Source organism: Fundulus heteroclitus, chromosome 19, assembly GCF_011125445.2.
Source record: "Fundulus heteroclitus isolate FHET01 chromosome 19, MU-UCD_Fhet_4.1, whole genome shotgun sequence".
NCBI lineage: Eukaryota > Metazoa > Chordata > Actinopteri > Cyprinodontiformes > Fundulidae > Fundulus > Fundulus heteroclitus.
In genome coordinates, this window is record NC_046379.1 from 19,054,396 (window position 1) to 19,067,308 (window position 12,913).

The 12,913-nt window shown below is 40.2% G+C and overlaps 2 protein-coding genes across 4 annotated transcripts in view; one reads left to right on the top strand and one right to left on the bottom strand.

Annotated features, from left to right (window-relative positions):
- Nucleotides 1–4,784, bottom strand: LOC105925636 (protein yippee-like 5). Of its 3 annotated transcripts, none has more exons than XM_036150821.1 (3): nt 4,620–4,784; nt 2,489–2,668; nt 1–1,519 (listed from the first exon to the last, which is right to left on the bottom strand). In XM_036150821.1, exons 2-3 carry the CDS (start codon nt 2,627–2,629, stop codon nt 1,295–1,297), a joined length of 366 nt encoding a protein of 121 aa, XP_036006714.1. In that variant the 5' UTR covers nt 2,630–2,668; nt 4,620–4,784; the 3' UTR covers nt 1–1,294. The 3 variants fall into 3 exon arrangements, with proteins under 3 accessions (XP_036006714.1, XP_021171604.1, XP_021171606.1); XM_021315929.2 differs by having other exon boundaries at nt 2,489–2,666; nt 4,617–4,784; XM_021315931.2 differs by lacking the exon at nt 4,620–4,784 and adding an exon at nt 4,246–4,548 and having other exon boundaries at nt 2,489–2,666.
- The window catches only part of LOC105925580 (phospholipase B1, membrane-associated-like), a 26,090-nt gene continuing 17,837 nt past the window's right edge, over nt 4,661–12,913 (top strand). The window contains 20 exon segments of the mRNA XM_012861507.3: nt 4,661–4,683; nt 4,778–4,848; nt 6,678–6,729; nt 6,731–6,804; nt 7,295–7,350; nt 7,473–7,536; nt 7,667–7,730; nt 8,755–8,789; nt 9,163–9,229; nt 9,320–9,368; nt 9,454–9,522; nt 9,612–9,677; nt 9,782–9,837; nt 10,798–10,864; nt 10,940–11,047; nt 11,183–11,236; nt 11,567–11,629; nt 11,747–11,836; nt 11,925–11,985; nt 12,078–12,136. Of these exon segments, the coding sequence (XP_012716961.3) occupies nt 4,661–4,683; nt 4,778–4,848; nt 6,678–6,729; nt 6,731–6,804; nt 7,295–7,350; nt 7,473–7,536; nt 7,667–7,730; nt 8,755–8,789; nt 9,163–9,229; nt 9,320–9,368; nt 9,454–9,522; nt 9,612–9,677; nt 9,782–9,837; nt 10,798–10,864; nt 10,940–11,047; nt 11,183–11,236; nt 11,567–11,629; nt 11,747–11,836; nt 11,925–11,985; nt 12,078–12,136 (1,248 nt within the window).

Sequence of the window (12,913 nt, forward strand, 5' to 3'; positions counted from 1 at the left end):
TTTCAAAGTCGTGCACCAGATTTGTAGTACTTCAAATGTATTTTTTGTTTTGTGTTCAAAGAAAATCATTAAAAGGTCCAAAATGAACTTGACAATCATGCAGATGAGCATATGTACACTTCCAGCCGGCACCGTATCACAACAGAGCCCAAAATAGTCGAACAAGATGTCATAAAAATTGGGTTTTTTTGTTTCCCACCCCACCTTACATTTTGATTATAAAAACAGAGACTGTGGTCCGGTCTAAAAATAAGGGCTAAGTACCCTGTTAATGCTCGCCTGGCTTTTGGTTTTATGAAACAAGTCATTTGATGACAACATACGCCCCAGGCGGCAGATTACATAAAGAGCGGGGTCACCGTGCTGAAGGCGGCGTCTGCAGAGAGCTTGTGTTTAGATGCAAGAGCCTAATGTGCCGTGTTTTGATGGAATAGCTTGGAGTTACAGCTACTCTCAGACGTCACTTGTCATCTTAAAATGCAGTACTTTTAAACAATAGAGCCTTATGCGGAACACAGACAGGCCCGGAATCCATGGCCGCAGCCAGGACACGTCCACCGCTCTCACAAACCTGAGCGACTTTTTGTACACGTCAAGAACGCCGCCTGGATCGAACCATATGCACCACTGAAAGAAAGCGCTGAAATGCTTAAAACGTGACATCGTTCCGTGCGGTCCTCACTGTATCGTTTTGGATGAGAACAGAGATTTTTCAAACACTATTGCGAAGCTAGGAGGAAAAAAACGCAACCGATACGGAATAAAACAGCCATGTCGGCATTTTGAACGCGTTCTCCGTGTTAACCGGCGACGGTTCCGCAGCACGACACCGGAGCACAAATACCACAAGACTGGGAAGCAGAGGGATGCGTCGGTCGGCTCGTTTTACAGTGCTCTGTGGAGAGAGAGAGAGAGAGAGAGAGCTGGTCGGTCTGGATCACTTCCGCTTATCTCCATAAGCAGGAACAGCCGGGCGATGTCCATGTGTCGTTCACCAATTCAGCCGGCGTGAGAGTGCGTTGAATGTAAACTCGGTGACCATGCGTATACAGCTGAGTGAAGGGACGCCTCATTTTACAGCTGTGGTGAGGGACTTTGGGAACATTTTGAGCACAGGGTTGTTGTTTTTTTAATTGCCGGAGGTCTACGGTCAAACGCCAGAGACGAGATCGGACAGTGGAGCGGAGGTCAAAGCCTCGCAGGCCGTTGAGTCTGCAGGTGGTGATGATGTGCAGCCAGGAGGCAAAAAGGGGAAAGAGGAGAGGAGCGGGAGGGCGCGAGCAGGTGCCAGAGCTCAGGAGTTGTCTGACGGGACGTGCTCCTCGAAGCCCTCGCTCTCTCTAACCAGCGCCCTCTCCAGGATGACGCGGCCCTCTTTGTACCGCTGGCTGTCCTCGGTGGCAAACTCGTAGATCCAGCCCAGCTTGCTGTTGCAGTTCTTGCAGCTGACGTCGCGCACCATGTGCCTGCCGGTGAGCATCACTCTGTCCTGAACTTCGCTGTACTGCAGGTTCACCACCTGTGGAGGCGATACACAGGCGTTGTGGATGTGGCTCTGAAGCACTCAATGAGATTCTGATTACAGCTCTGATGACATGTAATGCTAAGCTTTTAATGATACACATGCTGAAAATACAAGATATAATCAAATAAAGTGGCGGACAAGTTAATTACTGCCCTTCCAATGATCAAACATCATCAGGTTGATTTGATTTTAGGCAAAGTTAAAGAATTTGGTCGTTTTTCTGCGTCCTCGTCGTTTCATCCACTTTGTGGAAAGCATGTTTGAGAGCCAGTCCTTAGTATTTTGGGTTTAAATCTCAAACCTTGCCTCTTCCAAATATTCTTCTGGTCATTTTGGCCCAATATCCCAATCTTTCTCATGTCCAATGATAATGGCCATGATCATGCAAACCAATTTCCCTTCATCTAGGTGTGATCATTTGGACACAATGATAGAAAGTTGGGTTTATTTGGCTTTTACAACTGGTTAAGAAACACAAACGGGTGTTAAACATAGTTTCGGAATGAATAAAGCATGTTAAAGTTAAGCTTCAGAAATGGTCCAGATCTCAACCCTACTTAAAGTCAGGTCTCTGCCAGGAAATTAACTAATTTGAATGAGCTCTCCCGTTTCTGAGGAGAACATAGGCCAAATATCCAGCCAAACTATCCAGAAGCTTATATAAAGTGTATACCTCCTCTGGAATTGGGTAAGGAACATTTAACCCAGTATTTAGGAAGAGGTATGCATAATTCTGAGCATACAAGTTCGAAAAAAATACAACATAAATCAAAACATTTCCACCAACTTCCTTTCTTAAGAACATAATTGAAGGTGTACATTGTATTGTGAGCGCACTCCGATAAAAGAGCAGTTCAAGTTAATAACTGAAAGCCTCAAAATGAACCAGAAATTCAGAGTTGATAAATGCACGTAGACCTGTGGATCTGTGTGTGCGTGTCTTCACAGTCAGTGTCGGCGTACCTTATTGAAGAGGAAAGCTCTTCCCGTGGCTCCTGTGAAGCGTGTGGAGATGAGCTCAGATCGATTCGTCAGGATGGTGTCGCAGTTGGCACAAGAGAAGAGGCGCGTCCCGCCAATGTGATCCAAGAAGATGCGTCCCATTTTCTGATCCCTGGAGGTACAGGACTGTCAACGCTACCTGGGGAAAAGGTCTACAGTCAACTACTGAAGACTAAACAAATTGCCTTTTTAGGGCTGGACGATAATTCAATAACAATGCTTGTCGATCGATAGACGTATACCAATGACAGAACAAAAGGGTCAATAAAAAGTTCAATAGAACAACAGTTTTCCTTCCTTTTGCATTCTAGCCATGTAAGTTAATATTACAGTCATTACATCCTTCCAACCAATCAGAAACACAGACCCAGGAAAGCTCCGCCTCCTTCTAAGAGTTCAGAGGGTACGCATTCTTTTTTCTTTTTTAAAAACTTTTAGTCTTGGTAAAAATTTGGTTCAATAAAGGGTTGAGTTTGAATTCAGTGTTTGTGTGTTCTGTATGTAAAAATAGGTCACTAAGCAACAGCATGAAATGGCCAGGGCTGCACTTAAAATATATGTTTTGAATTTGTTGATAATTATCGATATCGATCAATATGATTTCTACTTCTTCGATATGCTTTATTTCTATATCGTCCAGCCCTATGTCTCTTGACTATAAACACTATAGAGAAAAAAACATCTTTAATAAAATGTTTGGGATGAGCAAAAAGGCAATGTTTGTAGCAAAGGTGCACAGCACTTCGAATCACTGATGTCAATAAGAAAAATGTTCAAAAATAAATTAACTTGAGAGATTTTACTCTTTTAATGTTATTTATCTCCATAATTCATCATTCTCCCAGGGGAAAGATAATGAAAGATGATAGTTTAGCACAAAGTAATCCTGAAACTAATTTGACAGATTAATTTGACAGTTTGGGTAATAAATGATGATGATGATGATGATGATGATGATGATGATGATGATTTTTATTTTCCTGTCTGACCACTGGCAGCCCTCCTGCATGAAAATTAGAATTTGTATTGTAGATATATTCATTCATCTTCTCCCAACGCGATTCATGAACATCCAGTATAGAGAATTCCCACAATGCATCACAGACCTGTTATTGTGTCTTTACCTTGAAAGACCTCCAGTTTCAAGATGTAAGACTATTTTACAGTTTATACCACTTTGTTGTGAAGATATTCCTACTGCCAAACAAATAAATCCACACTGACTGCCAATTTTCAAGTATTTCTGTTGTGATTTTAATCTTGTACTCTGGCTTTATGTCAATACTTACGCTTCAGAATAAAAAAAAAAGTGCAACAAATTTAAATGCATTGAAATTTATAACACCTAAGACAAAAGAAGTATGTGCAAAAGGAGTAAAAAGGCTGACCTATTTCGGATTATATAGGGAAAATGCTTTAAGAAAATAAATTTATATGATTCATAAAAATACTCGTTATTAATACACTGACACTGAATTGCTGTCAAGCCTCTTTTTTTTTTGGAAAATTATTAATTTAAAGAGGCTCACTTCCTTCATAGAAATACAAATTATCAATAATATATTACGGCTGACCTACTTTGGATTTATTTATTTAAATGTTTTATTGTATTAGGTTTTTTTTGTGTGTGTGTGCAAACCATCAAGAAGGAAGTTGTTTCTAAAAAAAAAAAAAAAAAAAAAAAAAAAAGAGAAAGAAAACAGCCTAAATACCCTTACCATTCACTCTTTGTTTCAGATCTCGTCCATGTTCTCGGCCAGCTCGTTATGAACGATGATGGCCGCAGACGGCAGCGCAGACATAAAACATTCTCACTAAAACAAACCTAGAATAAAGCCTTGCTTTAAAGCCGCCGCTTTACAGAACATGTTTCGACTGACTGGGACAGCAGAGAAACACGACGCTCGTTTTTCTCGGCGAGGTTTGACGCCTTGTAGCGCAAAGGTTTTCAAAAAGGAAAAGAAAAAAAAGTCAGTGGAAACAAACATCAGGCTAACAGCTCCAGCTAGCAGCGACAGCAGGCTAGGAGCGGAACACACAGCAACAACAAACGGATATTTCAGCTTCGCTCGACATAAAATCTTCGTACCTTTTTTAAAAATCCGCTTTCAGGGACACTGACTTGCTCCCGCGATGGTGACACCGGTGTTTAAACGGTACTTTGCGCGCAGGAGTTTTGTTTCTGTCGTCGTCGTCGTGGCTTTGTTTTTCTTTCTCAGCTGTTCCTGTCCGCGTTCCGCTCTCAGACAGTATCAACATCCGGTTAGGGGCAGGAGGCTGCTGCCGCTGCGGCGTGGTGTTTCTCCTGTCCGCCGCCAGGGGTCGCCAGAAACGCAAACGACCACAACGAAACAAGGAAGCGCAAACACAACAATAAAACACCCCTCAAAGTGAAATAATGACAAAAATGTGTCAAAAAGGGAATTCAGAGCTCGGAATTGTTCAGAGACCGCATAGGATCCCTAAGCAGAATAGTATTTTACCAAGGTCATCAAATAAATACTTCATATTTATTTAAACGGACCCTTTCACAGTATACATTTGCATTGGTTACATTAGTATCTTCCTATTTTCTGACAAATAAATAGCAGGTTATTACAGTACAAGTTTTTCTATCTGAGTCACTCGCTTAGTTTTTGCTGTATTGTCCTATGTGAACATTTTCAGTACAGACAAGATGGAGTTGGGAAGGAGTCTCCAAGTTAATATAGTTATGCTTACAGGCAACCTTAGAAAGTTGGCAATTATTTACAGTTATGGAAAAAACAGACGTAAGTAGCAGCAAATGTCCAACTAACTTAAACTTGATTTTCAGTTAAAATGGGACTGTTGCAAAACTAGTTTGTGAGAAGCGCTGGGCCTCTCCTGCCACCCTGAGAATGACAGGACATGATGGAATGGAGACATCCAGAAATCGTACTGAAAGGTTTTCCATTGGAGTTGTGAAGGTAGTCATTGAGTTTTGAAACCTTTTTGCAAGTTGGGAGAGGTAATGAGAGGGAGGCTAACACCACAAAGGGCCAGAAGAAGAAGAAAGTTTGTTTGTGTTAAGTTTTGATGCACCATAACACAACTGGCTTTTTTCTGCTGGATGATAAATTGATATCACTGGAGTGATTATTTAAAGTCCATCTAAGGGCAAGTTTCATAAAGTTTACTGCAATCTAATCACATCTCCCAACATTTCCAAAAATAAACTCCAGTCGGTTTTATGTGATTATAAAAGCAAGGCGGAATAGATGTGCATCAGCATGAATTATATAATCACCTGTTAAGTGTCCATTCAGAGAGGCATCAGTACAACACTGATTTTAAAAGGAAAGCATAAAATTGCATTGATATAACAATAGTTTGCAACAAACAGGGCAAATTCTAATTAAGTAGGAGGTTCATTAAGGTTAAGTAAGCCTCAAATACTTTTTACCCCCAGTGTTTCCCACTGTTCAGCTCCATCCATCTTCTCATCAGCTCTGGAAAGCTTCCCTGTTTCTGCTGAAGGATAGCATCCCCAGAGCATGATGCCGCCACTCCCATTTTCGGTGGTGAGAATGGGAATTTCACAGGAGCATCTCAGAGTTGCACACATAAATGGGATCTGTTTACTAAACAATCGACTTCCTAAAAGCTCGTGGCTGCACGGGATTTATTTTGGGGTATCAGAGGAAAGGAAACTGAAGACAAATCCCCACCACACCTTTCATAGATGTATATTTTTTTTAAAACCACTTACCCTTTACCTTTTATTTCATATTTCACTTCTTGGTGAAGGTCTATCACATATAACCCAAATGAGGTTTGTCGTTATAATGTGACAGGATGTGGAAAAATTCAGAGGGTGGGAATACGTTAACAAAGCACTATATCCTGCGTCTGAAAACAATGAGTGGCTAAAAGTTTTACTTCCGCTGAAAGTGTTCAGTCTAACTCGTGTTTATCCTGATAAACCAAGTCAATACGTAGGATTCAACATCGTGATAATTGTTATATGACATCTAATTAAGCTTTCAAATTCGCCCTTTTTTTTTTTATTCGTCTTTTCCCGGTCGTTAAAAACCTCGCCCTCCTGAGAGCCTTTGCCATCTCCACACCCTCCGCAGGTGGAGTGTACTCTTACAGTGTGTGAAATCTTTCAGTCATTCTTCGTCTGAAGCTGAGCAGGAGAGAGAGAGAAAAAAAACACAGACAGCTCTCAATGTGCACGGCATCTCTCTGCTTCATGGCCAGAGCTGGCCTCCTGATCCTGGCAATCCTCCATGGATTCTGCCATTTGTTCACAGGTAAAGAACCTAGTTTTCCTACTGAAGTACAGCTCTAAATTTGGACACAGTATATGGCTCTCTAAATGCAATGTAGAGTGTTATTCACAAGATCTGGTAACTAAATAGCCAAGCTGCTCTTTACGAGCTCTTCAGGTGGGGACTTTTACTATTTTTGCTGATGTGCTTCAGCACTTTCAGACTGTTGGAGTTACAATTTTACATCCGCAATCATTACTGCTTTAACCATTGTTTTATTGACGTTGTCTGACATCACGCCTTAGAAGATTAGTGTAACTTTACAGATTCTTTCTTATCTGAAAATAAATGTCTCATGACCTTTACCAAAACCCATCTGCGCACAAAGAGAGTTCAGCTTATACAAGAGCATCAACACGAAATTATACAGGATTTAGTATCACCTTCGTTTTTGTTAATGTATAAAACAGGGATTTGTACTTCTTTCTTTCTGCCAATAAAGTGATCATCTTTGCCCCCTTGTCACATGCAGTTAGTGCCGGTGTTTATCTGCAAGAAAATGGACTTCCAACACATAAATCAAAGGAGGTACTGTAATTTCTCACTTTCAGTCTAAAATGCATGTAGTACTTTGTCTGATCATGCACTGCATAACTTATGGATTTAACAAACACCATGAATGTTTTGCCTCACTGTCTACTGCGCTGCAGACACAAAGTTTCATGCCAGCGCTTTGCTCGCCAGTGACTGCCCGGCTGTCCCCATCGCCATCAGGTAACGCTACGTCAGTTGTCAATAAGCAGGTGTAACCATTTTCAGCCAGAGATATATTGTACAGGAGTTAACATTGGCTTTTTGATAAAGTTATGACAGTTCTGATGTTTTTTCCCCCCCTCATCATTAGTTCATGCCCTCACACCAGCTGATATCACAGCACTTCACACACTGGGGATGCCTCTGTCCAACAGGTACAAAGCCTGCACCAACACACGCATACAGGCTTGAAGCAATAGTGCTTTAGCTGTTTTAGCTGTAGTGTCAGAAAAGTAAAATCGGAGACCTTAAGGTGTAGTTTTAGGGATTTACTCACTTATTTTTATTACAAGAAACAAAAAGAAGTCTAGTTAATTATGGCTCTTAAAAAAGTTGAACAGAACTAATTTAGAGCAGAAACCTTCAAGGATTTACCCAGCTTATTTCTTATTATTATCAGAAACAATTAGTGGTGAAACATGACTAATGTTGCTGTGCACTTCTGGCCAGCTGGCTGAAAGAAGGCTACACACTGGTTCTTCATTTACAGGAGAAATATATATATAATATATAATAATATATATAATATATATAAGGAAATATATATAGTCACAAAAAATAAAAAAAATAACATAAAAGAATTGCAGCCACTCATTATGTGCAAACAGACATGCCACCGCATGTTACTTCTATTATGGTGAAGATGTTTTAAAAACATCTTCAACCAGAGCTGATGGTCCAACTACTTAACCAGCTAATTTCAGCTTGTTCAGACAATGAGGTGTAATGTTCTACGCAATAATCCTGTCTGCTTGAATAATATTCCTAAATTTAGGACCTTTTTATTCTATAGTTTTGTGTTAGTCTATGTTATAAAGTAAATATAGAAACAAATGAATATCTTAGATAACATTAGGATTTTAATAGGTAACACAATAAATATGATTTTATGTCTGTATGATTTGATTGAATTTGACTTTTGTAAAGTGCCTTGAGATGACATGTTGTGAATTGGTGCTATATAAATAAAATTGAATTGAATAATTGTAAGTAAAAGTAAAAGCAATTAGAGCTTAGAACATGTTTTATATGTGTATTTTAAATGTATTGTGAAACTGTAGTATTTATACTTGAGGTCATTGCACTGAGAATCTCATAATAGATCATGCTTTAGTCTTTTTAATGACCTCTTGAATATGATTCCAGTTTCTTATATATTGCCTTTTTTTTATTTATTAGGAATGAAGCTTCCAGAGTTGTCAGTAGGCTGAGAGGTAAGCTTGGACTCGAGTGGACATAAATCAAAACAAGGCTCTCTGCCTTGACCCTCTTTGGATTATGTATTAGAAAGTGTTTCCCTCAAGGCTGTCAGAAAGTTCATATCAAGTGTAGATCATATCACAGCAATGGTCTGATTAGGATGAACTTTGAAGAAAGAGCTATTGCTTCAATAACCACGCAGTGAAATGAGCTTATCTATAATGGTGCGATAGCCGGCCATAAACACAGAACAGTGACCAGCAGGGAACCTAACAATGAACACAACATCGCTACAGGACTGAAACCTGTCTCATGAAACCTTATGATGTGCTCAATCTGCTGTGTCATGCCGGCCCTTTATTGAATGTGGGCTCTGTGTTTGTACAGAGTTGTTGTCCATGTTTAATCCCGAGGTGGTCCATCACCGTGGGGATCAGACCTCCTTGCAGCACAGGTAACGTGCATAAATCAACCATTTAAATGCTTTCTATGTAAAAAGAAATTGTATTATTTCTCCCTCATTTGTGGAGGTAATGTGTTGCAGGAGTTTATTACAGGAGGTCGAAGACCTGTCCTCCTCCCTTTCAAATCAGGTATAATTAGGCGATTCACATCGGCTTTCATGAGTTTTAAACGTTTAATTTCTTCGCAATAAATCGAACCCCACTGATGTCCTAGGAGGTGACAGACTGGCATATAGTGCTGCTGTTCGTCCCTGCCGATTTCACAGGCGCCTGTTCACCAGATGTGAGGTTCCTTGTACAAAAAAAATTAAAATATGTTTTAACCTTAAATGGTGTGTTTCTGAATGATGTCTTTGTTTGTTTGCATTACAGGTCATTGCCAACGTTGAAACGGCAGTGCAGGAAGTGGACGCAGCTCTGAAGATGCTGCAGAAGCAGGTGTGACATTGATGTTCTAGATAACATTTTGGTCTACCAGAAAAACAGCCAGAAAGTCAGTAGCAATAACTGTAACGTTAACTGTGCTGGTTGTGTGTTCCCAGTTGCCTCGCACCTTAGTCCATGTGGTGGTCTGGAGTGATCATAAACGGGACGATAAGTGAGTGTTTGAGGAAAATCAAGGTTAAAAGTAATTATTCCTTGCTGATTGATACACATGGGCGGAGTATGTTAGTGATACGCAGGACTTTGCAAAAGTATTACTTGTATTACAACCAAGAACCACAATGCATTGGATTCGGATTTTATGTGATAGACCAACACAATGTAACACAAAAATATCAAGTGGAAGGAAAATGCTGCATGGTTTTCAACACTTTTTACAATTTAAAAAATAAAAATAAAAATCTTGCTTGTTTGTACTCAGACCCGTTTAATCTGACACCCCCGAACAAGAGGTGGAAGGTGCTGAGGTCGTTGAACCTTTTGGCCAATATTTTAAGTGCAGCAGAAAGCCAACACAAAAACAGTGGTGGCAGCATCAAGCTGTGGCTTTCTTTTTCATCAAGAAGAACAAAAACTAATGAGAGTTTTAATGGTTAAATAGATGGGGCTAAATATACTAGAGGACACCAGCACAGCAACAACACAAGCCAGCATTTACTTAAGGGGCCCGTATTGATGGGAAATAGGCTGAAAATGGGCCCCACATGTTAACTAATGGCTGCTTGTTAATGAAGAAATAAATTGTGACGGTTTCCCATTTTAAGTTTCATAGATGTTGAGTATAGGAAGAATAGACATGAATTTTCAGTCTCTAGATGTTCGGTGCTGGCGGACACAGCCCAGAAAGCTGGTAAACATACCCCAGCAGACTCGCAGGGTTGACAAATCTACCCAACACTTCAGATGTCTATGTGTAAAACATTGTGAATCCATGCATAATTTGTCTTTGACTCCACAACGATGTGTGTTGATCTATCAAGCAAATCTAACAAAACACACATTTGTGTTTATACGTGACCAAATGTGACAAGCTTTAGGAGGTGTGAAGGTTTGTACAATGTACTGTAAGCCTTTAAAGTGCAAAAGACCATTAAAGTTGATTGTTGTGCTTTAGGTGGACATGTGCAGGAGCAGGTGTGAACCCAGGTCTACATAAAGCGCTCCAACTGAAAGCCCTGCAGGTACAGCACTGATCAATACCTTCGCATCCATGTGTCAGAGCTACTTTCATACTAGCGTGCTTGATCCGCTTTCAGGACTCTTTGAGTGATCTTTTGAGAAATCCAGCCCAGTACAGCAGAGGTGAAGACTTCGCCGTTGTACTGCAGTCTTCTCCAGTCATTCTTAAAACCTACTCAGATTCTGTAAGTGAACAGAAACTAACACTAACTGTGCGTTACAACCAAGAACTGGCAGCTGTAAATCAGACGTTTCCCGTAATAGTCCATGAAGACTTTTGGCTAATGTATAACTTATACGGGGTGCACGTTTCTTTGAAGGAAATCACGGACTCCCACCTTAATGAATTGGCTCTTCAGCTATGGACCGACGTGGTAAGTTCTCATAAATGAACTCCAGACACGTGCAGATTAACGAACAGTGCATGCAGTCGTGTTTGGTATGCAACAAAGCAACGTGCTGCGTAGTCACATTGTCACGAAAATCCAAAGCGAGATTGAATGATGATTGGAGTTTGTCGGTCCGATTAGATAAGAGATGCAAGGATTAACCTTGTAAGATAAAACTCAAGTGGATTGTCCGATACTCCTGTAACTCTGAGTGCTCAGGCAAACAGAGCATTTGTGTAATCCCCTCTGTTAGACATTTACTACATGGGAAAAAAAAAAAAAAAAGTTTATCTAATCATTGCTTTCTTACATCAGCTCCAACCGTCAACAGACCAGGCTAAAACGAATGATTTCATTACCATTACCTGTCCGACAGAGGTGAGGCATTCCACTGCATCCAATTAAAAACGCTCTCAAACTCGCATCTGAGCTTTCTTTTTCTAATTTATAAAGCTTCAAAGACTAAAACTGTTGAAAACATTTTAATTCTCCCAGGAGAGGCCTTTTCTTCGAACACACATAAACTCCCCCCTTGGAAGAGAGGTGGAGGAGGTTGTGAGTAAAGCCACTGCACCAGTAGATCCTGTAAGTGTTTCTTTGATAACACTAAAACCAGAGTGTAGATTAATAGAGATTCTAACCAGGGACCTATAATCTGACTCTCTGATGTCAGGTTATGGGTACTGAAGTGCCTTGTACAGATCGCAATCCATCTCCTACCACGCCCTCGTCAGGTGAAGCTTTTCTTCGTTTTTTTTTTTTTTAAGCATACAATCTAACAAACGGGTAATTTAAGGTTTGCCAAACTGATGTGTTGTTTGTGCAGTTCACAATGTCCGACCAGGGGATGTCAAGGTGGTAGCGGCAGTGGGCGACTCTCTGACTGTAAGTGATTTTCGCCTTTTTTCCTCTCAGCATTGAAATTAGACAGTGAAATTTTGGGTTGATAAAAAAGAATGAGAGAAATATTGCAGTTGTGCCATATGATGTCATGTTACACTAATATTGTGCAGCCCTATTAACAACTTTTACATTTTGTTTATTCATTTAATTGTTTTTTTTTTTTTTTTACTTCTGTCAAAGTGAAGCTTTGAATGTGCAGGTTGAAACATGGCTGGTTTATGGGGTAAGATAGCTTTCTAAATAGATTTGTACATAAAAGGATAGTTGTGTCCATATCAGTCAGAAGTTGTGCATAACAAACATTTGTAAACTCATAATAATTTAAATCACATTCAAAAGATACAACATACGGTTTAAATAGTTACAACTTCAATAACTAATAAATACAAATTTCAAGTTTAAATTTGTGCTTTACTCTTTATGAACACAAACAGCAGCGGCTGCTTGAGAATACGGATTTTTTCTTTGAGAATACGAATTCACAACAGTGGTCTGACGTCACGGTTTCCAAGGCTGGTAAATGGAGCAAAGAGGGCGAAGATAGGAGCCGCGCATGCGCTCTTCAGACTGACCGTCTCTGAATGCACCGCGGCTGCAGATTCATTCCAGACAGCGCAGAGCTCACAGTGGTAAGTTAAACACTCCCTTTTCTGCTGCTGCTGTTCTTCAAAAGTACGTTTTCAGGTAGTTTGAAGCGAGAACATTATACTTTTAAGCTTCCCTATGTGGCCTGTTTACAGAGTTAGTGCGTAATTTTAA

Coding starts and splice junctions, on each gene's coding strand:
- LOC105925636 (XM_036150821.1), bottom strand. CDS start 2,629: ATGGGACGCATCTTCTTGGATCACATTGGCGGGACGCGCCTCTTCTCT. Junction 1,520..2,488: donor GAGCTTTCCTCTTCAATAAG/GTACGCCGACAC, acceptor TCGCCTCCACAG/GTGGTGAACCTGCAGTACAG.